General features: G+C 42.9%; 1 protein-coding gene across 1 annotated transcript; it reads left to right on the top strand.

Moving 5' to 3' along the window:
* Nucleotides 1-4,696: 4,696 nt before the first annotated feature.
* Nucleotides 4,697-11,687, top strand: LOC145392188 (pro-resilin-like). The gene is made up of 3 exons (XM_080266637.1): nt 4,697-4,705; nt 9,036-9,110; nt 11,463-11,687. The coding sequence occupies exons 2-3, from the start codon at nt 9,057-9,059 to the stop codon at nt 11,682-11,684; spliced, it is 276 nt and encodes a 91-aa protein (XP_080122763.1). The 5' UTR covers nt 4,697-4,705; nt 9,036-9,056; the 3' UTR covers nt 11,685-11,687.
* The last annotated feature ends 1,653 nt before the right edge of the window (nt 11,688-13,340 follow it).

The following is a 13,340-nucleotide window of genomic DNA, read 5'->3' as shown; positions in this document are numbered from 1 at the left end:
GGGAGAAAGAATCAGAGAAATGAAACCTCTCCTTATAGTATTGTAGGAGGTGCGAAGTTGATTTTAACTCCTACGATGGGAAAGAGAATCGCGATATTCCTACGTCAGTATAGAGAAGAGGGTGAACACCTCTTCCTCCCACCCCTGCTCATTTTAGTTGTTCTTCACATCTCGGAGGGAACACATGCATAATATTCTCACTCCTTCTACCCCCGAAGATGATATAGTAAATCTACGAAATTTGTCTCCTTGATCTGTAACTTTAGCCAACATCTAGAAACTGGAAGGTATGGCGATCAACATATTTAGATATTTCAAGGATATCCAGTCTACAGCATCAAGACGTACTTTGCACTTTATTCTGACTCACTCCAAACTGTTTTACTTAGCTTAGGAGACGTGCCCTCAGTATGAAGGGGTTAACACTGCGTTTACTTTAATATGACACTACATCAAGAGTAGAAAGGGGTTGTCTGGATTTTTTTTTCTTTTTCCTGCTGTTTGGTGTGGGATATACTTAAAATTTCGACCGCAGCGACTACTAATTTAAAGTCATAATGGCAGTCACACCAGGTCCGTCATTATATCTTAAAAAATGGATAAACGTGTTTGAATTGAAGCGTGAATGAGAGTGGGTGTAAAAAAGTGTGTGACTGAAGTGAAGGAACCAGTGAGTGGGTAGATTAAAGTGCGTAAATGAGATGAATAAGTGGGTGGATAAAAAGCGTGTGAGTGAAAAAGTGAATGGGTAAACGTGAATGAAGCCGTCTCGACCCCTCTGACCACTGGCGTAACCACCCATCACACAACGCTACTGCACTGCTTACTCAATGTCCCGCCAACTCACTTACCCAACACTATTGCACTTGGTGACGCTACCCACACACTGACCACTCCCGACCACTAACAGGCGGGATATCTGCGCTGAAGGACGTGTTAAAATGTGAGTTTCGCTATATTTATTCACTTATTGCTCATCATATGCATCTAGTGGTTATATCGTTGTACGGTCATTCTTTCGGGGTTCTGTTTATTGAGCTTGCACAATAAATAGAACAAATAGGCCTTAGGATATCTATCTCTATCTATCTATTGCCAGACGCCACAATCCCGTAAGGGGTGGCCACTTGACTTTGAGGTATTTGTTTTACGGGGAGGGGCACTAACCCCCCACCAACCCACTTGTTGACACGTAGGGAGCACGTATGGTTTGGTTATATGGTTACCACCCAGCGTTGTAAATGGTTTCCTAGCTTACAAGAAACCATTTGGCTTGTCACTCAATGTAAAGCCACCTGTAAAGGAAAGAAAAGCAATAAGAAGTGACAGGAAAGATGGGAGAAATAGGAAGAGAGGAGGACAGGCACAGAAAACGAATGATAAAGGCTAAGGAAGAAGTAGGCAGCACTACATCAAGTGAGTGGATGATGGTCGCCAAAATTACTTAATATAAAAATGTTTGCACCTACTGTAATAGCTACTCCATTGATTTCGTTGACGTCTCTTGCTACTAATGAATCGTACTTTCTAAAAATTTGACTTGCGTACCATCGACTTCATGTTTTCTAAGTTTCTAGTACACTTTGGTCTCACTGATGAACACTGATCTTCGAAATACGTGCTTCTTCGAACTGGCCTTATTCAGTTCGTGGGTAAACTGAAGTATGTTTGGTTATCAAGGAAACTAATCCTTTCCTATCTTGACGCACCTTTCTGTCTATCTATCTATCTATTGCCAGATGCCTCAATCCCGTTTGGAGTGGCCACAAACAAATCGCCTCCAAGTCGCCCTGTCCCCCCGCCATTTCACTGCCCTGCTCCCAACTCACACCCCCCTCTCTCATATACCTCTCCACCCCATTCCTCCATCTCATCCTCGGCCTCCCCCTCCCTCTTCCCCCCTCCACCTCACTCACATACACTCTCTTCGTCAGTCTTTCACCCTCCATCATCTCCACATGGCCAAACCACCTCAGTGTGTTCCTCATAACGCTTCCTATCACATCCACATCCACACCACAACGCTCCTTTATATCCTCATTCGTCAGCCTGTCTCTCCATGTGACTCCACAGGCTCCTCTTAAATAACTCATTTCCACTGCTCTCACTCTTGACTTGTGTCCTTTAAACAACGTCCAAGCTTCACTTCCGTACGTTAGAGTTGGTATCACAATACTGTCATATAGTAACTTTTTCACTTCCATGCTCACTTCCCTGTTTCTTATCACTGCTTTCAAAGAACCAGCAACCTTTCTTCTCTGCTGTACCCTTTCAAGCACTTCACCCTCCAAACCTCCATCCTTACTCATCACACTACCCAAGTACTTAAACGTACTCACATTTTCCAATTCCTCACCATCCAACCTCGCTGTACATTCACTGACTTCACCTCTCTCAAAGACCATCACTTTACTCTTCCCTACATTCACCTTTAGATTCCGTTTCTTACACACTCTCCCAAACTCATCCACCAAGCCTTGCAGCTCCCCTTCGTCTTCACTCAATAACACAGTATCATCTGCAAACAACAGTACAGGGAGTTTCCAAACACTATCCTCTCTCACCAGGGCCACTCCAACATCCACTACCCTACCTTGTACCTTTTTTATTACCCCATCCATGTACAGATTGAACAACCATGGAGACATGACACATCCCTGTTTCAACCCAACTTTCAAAGAGAAAAATTCACTTAGTTCACCATCCACACGCACTGCAGCCTTCGCACCATCGTACATACTCTTCACAGCATTCAACAACTTCCCATCTATCCCATATATTCTTAACACTTTCCACAATCCTTGTCTATCCACCTTGTCATATGCTTTCTCCAAATCCATGAAAGCCGCATACAACTTCTTTCCCTTCTCTAGAAACCTTTCATCATCATTAATTTCCTGCATCCCACTAATATATAGGGTGACGCCTTCCCACCCCGTCAACACCATGCGAACGGCAATCGGAGGAAGCAAGAACACCGTGAACCAGAAAGGGGTTGGAACTGTAGAGGTTAGGGTACTGGTACTCGCTGACTGTTCGTATTGAAGGGAAGTATTCTTGCCATCACCGTCTCATCGTTGGTATAGGGCAGTCCGTAACATGTCTTCCTTAGCGATTTATTTTTCATATATCTCCGTAGTTTTCTGTTGTATGTTATTTATACCTTTCTAACATCCACTCAGTCCTCATGAGTGACACAGAAGAGGATGTTGTGGTTTAATAGGGATATACATAGCTGTGGTGGAGGTGCTAATATTCTCCGAGGCCAGCGAGAGCACGGCCCATTATCGCCAATATATCAGCACTAGGGCAGCACTATCACATTTCCAGTAAAGAATACGAGGATGAGTGAGGAGCACCCCCTGTGACGCTTGAGCTGGAAGTGTGTTAATTTTGATTTCACAGTCGCATCGTACTTGGCCAAATCACATCGATCCCCAATTTATCTAACACTGAAGTAGACCAACATGGCAGGGTTGGCATTAACCCCCCCAAAAAAAAAAAAAAAAAAAAAAACAGCTTGTTTTTTAATTTAATATAGTTAAATTTTACATACAAAATGTAGGTTTACATCATATTGATAAATGATGTCTACATACATATACATTCAAATTTTAAAACCCATTAAGATCTTATTATTTGGTTGCAGTATTTGCAGGCTGCTTTCTGTTTATCATTTTCTAAAATATCAACTTCATCCCATTCTGTTGCCTTTTTTCTGCCGCTGCCAGCAGGCATTTTGTTGCTGTCGTCCTCTCACTACCAAGGAGAAACTGAGACACTGAGTACTGAGTCAGGAGTAGTCAAGCCTACCTCACCCGTCCTTTTCCTGTACAGTACAAGTTAACAGAGGCTTTGTCCAACCGGACCACCTTGTAACAAAAACATGTCTTAAACAAGTGTCTGTTCTTCAGATAACACTTAAGACCTTCTGTTTCACTCTAAATTACTTTTTACTTGTTTATTTTAACTGATATACATATAAATATAAGGAGTAAGAAAAAACCAAGATAAAAAAACAATAAAACCCAATAAAACCCCAGAAAAACTATTTTTTTAAAACCCGTTTTTTTTCCCAACCCTGCAATATGGTACTATAGGTCAAAAAAGTATCGGTGCATAATATGCGTGAAAAATTTGGGACCACAGAACGAAGGTCACTGAAATATTAGTATCCGATCTACCACACGTTGGTAGCCCTGATGTTGGGAGGTGTTATATATCGCCAACAAGCAATATCCTCTTGCAAACGTATAGGAAATAGGCTTATATAAACAGACATTATTCATACACAATGAGATTTTGGTAAACATCAGCAGTTGTTCGATTGTTTTCGGTAGGCATCGGACCCCATGTGCACCAATACTTTTGTGACCCATAGTACATTATTTTGTCGGCAGCTTCGTAACCTAGGTACAAATAGTAAAATGACAGCGACGTTCACCAACATCAGCACGGAAAAGCACATAGTTCCCGAGTTTGAAAGGACAGCAGGTAGCGATGTTAGTGTGTGTGGGGATCGAACGGGAGGGACTGTGAAATCGGCCTTAGTCAAGACGTGTGGCTGAGTGCTGGGGCAAGAGGGTAATTAACTCCCCTCCCCCTCCCTCAGCCCCTCACCACAGCCCGCCTCTCGCTAACTATATAACTCCGCCGCCCTGCGCATAAACTCAGTTATCTCCATACGACCGACATGTTCGCTAAGGTAATGTGCACAACCCAGAAGCATCATCATCATCATCAACATAGTTTTCTAAAAAGTTTATTCTTGCTACCTCCAGACGATTTTATTCAGTCCAGCCGTAAATGAAGTAAATGAAGGCCATATGTAAGCCCTCCATCTCGAAATGTCTGGCCTAAGGTAAATAAAAGCGTCTTGGGATAGCAAGAAGCAAAAATAAATCACGCCGTCGGACTGACGGAGTGAACTGCTGAACCACAAAGACGAATTTTGTATTTCAGTCTTGCTATCGCCTGTTGCTTTTATTCGAACTGTGAGGGTTAGACACTTCTGCTGGCAATACCTTCAACACTAAGGACCTCTCCTAAACTCAGTGCTGTATAATGGCCTAGCAGGACAAGAATAATATATAAATGATCTCACCGTAATAAAAAAGTGTATAATAGACTAGCAGAGTTGTTGTTGGTGAGTAACCCCGGTCTCTCTGGCGGAGCAGACTTTTCAACCGGAGGCAAAGGATTGCCCTTGTAGGGCCGTCCCATGCAATCAACTGACGTTCCCTTGTCGTAAACAGCGCTTCGGCCGAAGAAGAATGTGAAGATTTGGTTGCGGGTTGACGTCGCATTTACATCTCTCCACTCAGTTAACAGGGGCACCATAGTACAATTCACATTACCGTGACTTTCTAGTTGCCGATCAGCGTTATAAATGGTTTCCTGGGTGACAGGAAAGCATTAAGCTTGTCAGTCAGTGTTGAGCCACCTGAAGTGGAAAGAAGAGTAATAAAAAGTGACACGAAGGATGGACGAAATATGAAGAAAGGAAGGCAGATGCAGAAAACGATAAAGATGTGGGAAGATGTAGGTAGCACTACACCAAGTGAGTGGATGATGGCCGCTACCACCTACCACCGCGACTAACAGAGTAAGAATAACACACAAATGACGTCACCGTTATGAGCGTATATTCGTCTAACAAAGCAGTAGTGACAAATATGTGACACTACCACAATGGAGTTAACGACCTTAATGGCAGTTACTAAGTTTGTCCTGGAAGTAAGCAAAAGCATTCTTGAGCCTCCTACCTACGTCATGGAGACATAACCCTCACGACAATAACAACTGAACTGACCTATTGCTTGTGTTCTGAAACAGTTACAAGAGAATTAGTCCAGAGACCAGCTTCTGAACTGCATTTCACAATGTCTCATAATCCAGCCTACTCACCCAAGGAAATCTATCCCTACCATCTATCTAACAAGACCAGCTCATCATACTGGGTACCTAACTGTGTCCTGCTTTATCCCCTAGGACTGACGGTATGAGACATAATCGAAAACAGATTAATGAGGCGAATCGTAAAGTTTAAACCTTATGGGCTTTGCGACTAAGAGCTGGTAGGCGAACTTCAATGGCCGTCATTGGTGGAAAACAGCGACGGTGGTGTGTGAAGTCTAACGGTACTAACCCGGTTTTGGTTCACAATAAGCAGCACAAATTTCTTCAATGAAGGGGGGTGCAGTAACAGTGGGATGGGCAGACGGGAGTGGGCAGACGAGCTGGGATAGTGTTGGTGGGTTGTGGCGCGGTGTGGGAGGACACCTTGTGCAGTAGGGTGTTGTAGGTTAGCTGTAACTAGCGGAGTGAAAATATTAATGATTCTGTAAGTTGAAGTAGAAGAAAATGAACAAGAACAAGCTTAGCATGTATTGCTATTGTACACCATGTACAGTACCTTGTAACGAAGATAGATGAAAAAGGTCCACGTTCATAGTACAGATACTCTCATGAATGGGAATGACTGGATGAACCTTAGCAGCTGGTAATGTGATTGGACAAGCCACGTCTTAAGGTGAATGAACTGACTGGGATATCCCAGTAACGCTGTGATCGATGCGAAAGAACACCTGAAATGGAATATCAAAACTTTATTCTAAGAAATTGCAGCGACATCTGTCACGACCGGTACTCATTGTATTATTGTTCCTGACTGCTCGCCATCTAATTACTAAATGCTTCTCAGTTACCACTAGCATCATAAAATTAGGTTGTGACAGTGACTCACAACATACCCTAACGATAGTTTCTGTGGCCTAATAGTCGTAGGCACAAAGCAAGGCGAAGGTGATGTACTGTACATTGTACAGTACATGAACTTGAATAATCAAGAGGTGGCAGATATTTTTCTCATTATAATGCCACTAGAGGCGTATGAGGGTCGTCTGCCAATTGTTGTTCTGCACTGCTATGGTCTAGCCTCGGGCCCTTATAATTGGCTGTTTTGGACTGGCAGATTTTATGATCTCTACAAATGTTTGCAACATTCTTCTTGCTCACTAAATACAAGACACTTTATATAGGTTTCCGCTTCAAAGCACGTGACTGGATGGATATGTGTTCTACTCAAAGCACTTTACAGTTGATTTATTCCTTTAACGTTGGTAATTTCATTTTGACGTCTCAAGAAGCATGTGAATGGGTTTGACACTAGCGCTGTTAACTAATGTAGTACAGTTACGGACATATGAAATAGGCACTACATGTCTTTGCTTCACGCCAGCGATGAATCTGTTTTTGCCTCATGGTGAGCTTAAGGAGCAAGTGATAACAGACAAGGCCAAGGGAGGCGATTGTAAGACAGGTGCGGGTCATGAAGACAATCTTCCCTCAGAATACGACCCGCACAGTCGATGTCATATCAGGTTCCCAGTTGTGCTGGTGAATAGACAGGGTCAAGAGGGGACATCTTTGTCCAACAGTCTGACCTGCCCGGGAATCGACACGTGCTGACCAACGTAGACCAGCGATTCCCGCCTTGGATAGAGAATAGTGGGTAGGGGCAGAGGAGAGGCAGGTTCAGAGGAGAGGGTGGAAGGCTCGCATGTTTTCTTTTTCTTTTTCAAATGTACCATGAGGGCCAAGCTCAGACCTGCTTTCCTTGTAAAAAAAAAAAAAAAAAAAAAAAAAAAACCATACCAGCTTTGCATACACTTTGCACTCTCACATTCTTCAACTCTTCTCTCATCAGTATTGCAGCTCTTTCCTTCATTCTTATTCCTTCATTCACCCGAGGATTTCCCCCTTTTACTTTCGCAAGTGTCTCTTCTACCTCTCCTATCGTTCACTTGACTCTGAGCCTTAACACGCCGTTGCATCTCCTAAAACACCATGCCCATCTCACACTTCCTTCAATACTATCACATCCACGCACCTCAAAGTCCCCCAGTCTGTGCCTCATTATTTCTCCTCAATCTCTCTCCCTTGCCTTCTTTTTGGAATGGTTATACTGTAAGGAAGGGAGGATATCCTGCCCCCTACCCACTCCCACTCCTATTATATTCACCACCATAACACGAAGGGAATACGTGGGTAATATTCTCTTCACCTGTCCTCACTGAACAGGCTAAAAATGTGAGGGAGATATATACAGTACATGCAGTGACCTGGACTCTGTTTAACTGTAGTTAAGTCTTCCACTTCGGAGTGATGTGCAAGGCCGGCTACCAGTGATTTTTGACGTACTCCGCTCCCATTTTAGTACCTCCTACGGACGTTGATAACCATCCTTCTCCATCAAAGTAAATACAAACCATTTGACGAACACTATAACAAACACTGACTCACGTTTGGCGTCCTTATTATAAGAGTTAAGTCCACACAATCCATTATTAGAAAAGTAAGTAAAGCGCCTACCCACCATTCATGCCCTCCTTTCACTCTCCACTGCTCACTACCCATACTTACTCCCCACTTATCCCCTCTACCCCATCCTCCCCAACGTTGTCCTTATTTCCTCTCTCCTGCTACCACTCCCTCTCACCCCATTGACGCGAAAGCCAGATGCAAACCAGCGCTTGTGTGTAGAGGCTATACTGTATCTGTTTCATGCGTTGCAACTGTACCTCTAAGTCCTTAATCCAGACCATGAATCTGTCCGCATTTAAACATATATATATATATATATATATATATATATATATATATATATATATATATATATATATATATATATATATATATTTCTACAGAGAGAGAGAGAGAGAGAGAGAGAGAGAGAGAGTTAGTGCGTGATGAATAGGAATATGTGGTATAAGACTGATAAAGTGTTTGCCTGAGCGTCACATCACTGCAGCTCATTCAAGTATTATTTCCAACCCGACAGTTATATCTACTTCCTATCTAGCCCAGTTGATAGCAATTTGTGTCTTGTTACTGGAGGGCCAATTTGACTAGTAACCAAGGAGAATGACTGCTACCTCTTAACCAAGGCTCATCAAATATCATGCAACCACGACTCATATTGTGTGGGTCTAATTTCACCAAAAAACGAATAAAACAGCTTCTTTCCCCGCCAGGTGGTGTTCGTGGTGGCGGTGATGGCAGCAGCAGTGGTAGCCAGCCCCGCCATCCCCGGCTACACCCAGCCACAGGTACATTTGCCCCAGATAAACTCACACATCATCAACGTATCGTGCATTCACAGTTTTTATACCTCACTCGTAACACATCAGTTTTCTAATTTGTCCAGATACACCACATTTGCCCACATATACACGACGTCCAGTGAAATCTGTGACAAAGTTCAGGAGATATTCTAGGGATACTTTTGTGTAATAAATGCTATATCAACAAGGGTACACTTCGCAACCATTACTGAGGCACTGATACTGATGACCTAATGGGTAAAACCATAAAGTAGAGCTTTTTTCACTCGTCACTAGTAATTATAGCTGTGTAACGGGTAAGAACTGGAGCAATGTTGATATAACATTTACCACCCAAAATTAGTACTAGAACATCATCCTGAAGTCTGGCACACGTTTCTCGAGACACCGATCCACCTCATTATAATAAATACAAAGACAATGAACGATGACTTCCGAAATTAAAGTTGTGGTATTCGGAGCCCCACAAACTTTCCAGAATAATATGTAGCAGTTTTATAAATGTCTGGCTAAAAGATTGATCAACATTAGGCTCCACAACTGTACCACATCATCTTCTTTCATCCACCTTAACCATTTCAGTCTGATGATGCATTTCCGACTTTATTCTTGCTACCTAAGACGATTTCATTCAGCTTAAAGGGAGACTATTCAGACTGGAGGAGTTATACATAGCCTTCATAACCACTACTTTACTAAAGGTTTATCCTAAATTGAGTAAAGTCACATGAGATAAAAAGAAAAAAATAAAATATGCATCATTGGACTGGATGATTTAACCTGACTTTTTTTTTTTTCTGCATCTTCTTTCCCGGGCCCCATAGACAATATAAGACAATATATGGCTCTACATCCTTGCCAAAAATACCTCGAGAACATCATGATACTTGTTACAACTCAACATTCATGGAGAAGTGGCAGTTTTAAATAAAGTGGACAGAGAATGCTGACTGCCACATCGACTCCACACCCTGACAGTTCTCAATTTAACCCACAGCTCCGACTACGAGCATGACAGTAAGTCTACCATGGTATAATAAACATTGCTCAGGCTTCAAGGACTCACACTCACTCAGAATCGTCTGTTTTAGTTGCAACAGATTTCTAGAGTTGCCCCAAGCATGACATGGCTTATCGATGACAGTATTAACATTCTCAAGGTCTTAGGACTCACTCTACACTGAATAAATTAATCTGGTGTCAGAATCAAATACTACAACTGTCAACACCAAGAGTGGGTTCACGAGGGAGCATTACTGTATAAAATATATGAGCTTTCAGACTCAGATGTGGTTTGGTTTCTAATGACTATTCACAGATTCACATGCACATTTAGTACTGACTATTGAAGAGCATGAAGAAGGAAACGATAAAGAAAAAGAGCATAAAAAATATAACGGTTCGTCTGTCCCCTACATAAAAATATCATGGCACATTCACGCACTCACGCACGCACTCACGCACGCACACGCGCACTCGCACCCGCACACACACACACACACACACACACACACACACACACACACACACACACACACATACACACACACACACACACACGGGAATAGGAGGGAGGCATAAGTTTCGGTCATCTTGAGAGTTTCACACTGTATTCTGGAGAATGCCATACGACTTTATTCAACTGAGAGACTGTCCTTGACACTAAAAGTTTTTGATGAAAAGACTTAAAGAGGAAGGAGGAGGAGGAGGAAGAGGAGGAGGAGGAGGAGGAGGAGGAGGAGGAGGAGGAGGACGACGACGACGACGACGACGACCAGGAGGGGGAGGAGGAGATTAACTAAGATTATTGCGTATCTACCACAGGAAGTTCATTAAGGAAGACAATCAGTTCTGGTAAGTCAAATTTTCCCCCGTGGATACTATCCACAGTGGTAGGCGTACATCCAGTTCCCACCTCCACTTCTCAATGAACAGAGACAAGAAGAAAGCAGAGTCCACTGGTCCTGCTGGCCCGATGATTGAACTCTGTTTCTTTCAGCTGCGAACTGGATTTGCTAACCAATATGCTACCGTCTCCCTTTAGCTTAGATTTTGTGTCCAACTCTCGTCCGTTTTAGTTTATTATTTCTGATACCAGACGATTTCACTCAACTTAGGAGTGAAGGATTAGATTAAGGTTACATGTAAGCTCTCCACTTAGGAAACCCTATCTTAAGCAGAATATACGTGTCAGGAGAGAAGAAGACAATGAAGTGAACAAAAGAAAAAGTCCCCGGGCTCAGCGGATTCATTATTGCCCTTCGCCTGAGAGAGAGAGAGAGAGAGAGAGAGAGAGAGAGTCCATCACTTAATTGATCAGCCCCCTTCTTCCCGCAGGCCCCCGCCAGCTACGAGTTCGAGTACGGTGTGAAGGACGGTTCCTCCGGCAACGACTTCGGGCAGCGTGAGAGCCGCGACGACGTTACTACCTCGGGGTCGTACCACGTGCGACTGCCGGACGGACGCGTGCTGCGGGTCACGTACACCGTCACGCCGGAGACAGGATACGTGGCGCAGGTCACGTACGAGGGACAGGCGAGCTACCCCGACACGCAGTAGACTTGTACTTTTGTGTATTCACCCCCCCATCCTCATCCTCGCAATGCAGTGGTTCTCAGTCATAAGGCATCGTGTACCCCTATCACACCAACCTTTACGGCTGTGTACGCCCAGTTACATCACCCATCTATATCTAAACTCTGAGACAAGGTTCGTCACTTACGGCTTACGACATCGTAACAGTTTAAAAAATTCACAAAAAACACTTGTAAAATATTGGTCAGTTAGTTAACAATAAATGTGTCTAGCAGTGACAAAAATGATCCCGTATATAAAATATCTTTGGTAATGAATACTGCTAAATATGATATCGAGCAAGTCAGGTGGCGTGACTGTTTTGGCTTTTAATTTCCATCAAGCAGCCAGCCAGCCATATATTATGAAATTTAGAATGAGACTCATTACAGATTATACAGATAGTAGTGTATGGCCCATGAAGGTTTCCTGTTACCCCACTGAATATGACAGGCTGGGACAGGAGGTTGTATCCATTACACTATGTGCATGATTTACCCTGTCAGTACTTTCTGTGTATACTATAGACTTTGTAATGCAGAATGTTTGATTAATGATTTCTGCAGATACGTAAAGATACAGAAATCCGAGGACAAAATATCAAATTATAAAACTATAAAGGTATTGTACGTACTTGCATCCACAACTCCGTGTACTCCCTTTGGGTTACATCTACCGCCAGGGTGAGAATTACTGCCTTAGTGTGTAGAACGGCCTGCTGGAGTGTGTCTTCCTTCACTCTTACCCTCCTGTGTGTAGAGTCAACCTGAAATGTGTCTTGTCAGCCTGATGTATGCAGTGAATGCCTTAAGTGGACAGTGTGTACTTGAAATGTGCCTTGTTAATTCATCCAATATCCTTTGTCTTCGAAATTCCTGTCCATATGAACCTATAGTGTGTGTGTGTGTGTGTGTGTGTGTGTGTGTGTGTGTGTGTGTGTGCGCGTGTGTGTGTGTGTGTGTTTTGTTTCCCCACGCACATGAATTTTATATTTAAGCAGTGAAGTTGCAGTTTCTATGGCATTATTAAACCGGGTCCCAGTAACTTGTCGGTTCAAAACTGAGTAAATCAAGTGTGTTATTTGATCTTCGAGGCAGTAAACCCCACCAACCGAATCCATATGGGTCAGTTTCATTTTGAGCACCTTAACCCACTAGACCACAAGGCGGCCCTTTGCCCTTTGTTGCTCATAGGATTACCACTCAACGCAGACAGTGGTTTCTTGGAGCATAGGAAATCATTTGGAATTTCACTTAATCGAGAATTATTAGGAGAGCAAAATGTTAAGAGACTCGATGGTGGACTATTGAAAAAAAAAAAAAAAATCAAAACTTATTTCGCATTCTGTTTCCATCTATCTGTCCATCTATGTATTTTCATGTGATTATTTTTGGTCTGTTTCCTTCACCTTTGTATCTAGTTACCATGTAAAGTATGCATCCTGCCGTATTATCATATAGTCGAATACAGATCTTATTGTTCCTGGTGTCAGTAATACGGTGGCAGCAGTTCAGTTTCCTTGCAGGACAGTGACATACTCACCTCAATAACGCCCGTATTCTTAGCTCTGGAGATTTCGTAACGCTTTTTCCTCAGCGATTTCTTTTGCAGTGCACATCACACTGTAGTAACCATCTTGTC

Source organism: Coenobita brevimanus, chromosome 21 (genome assembly GCF_032717465.1).
Source record: "Coenobita brevimanus isolate Jiangsu-jjx chromosome 21, ASM3271746v2, whole genome shotgun sequence".
Classification (NCBI taxonomy): Eukaryota; Metazoa; Arthropoda; class Malacostraca; order Decapoda; family Coenobitidae; genus Coenobita; species Coenobita brevimanus.
Note: the sequence above shows the minus strand (reverse complement) of the source record. Positions and strands in the feature narration are given on the sequence as shown.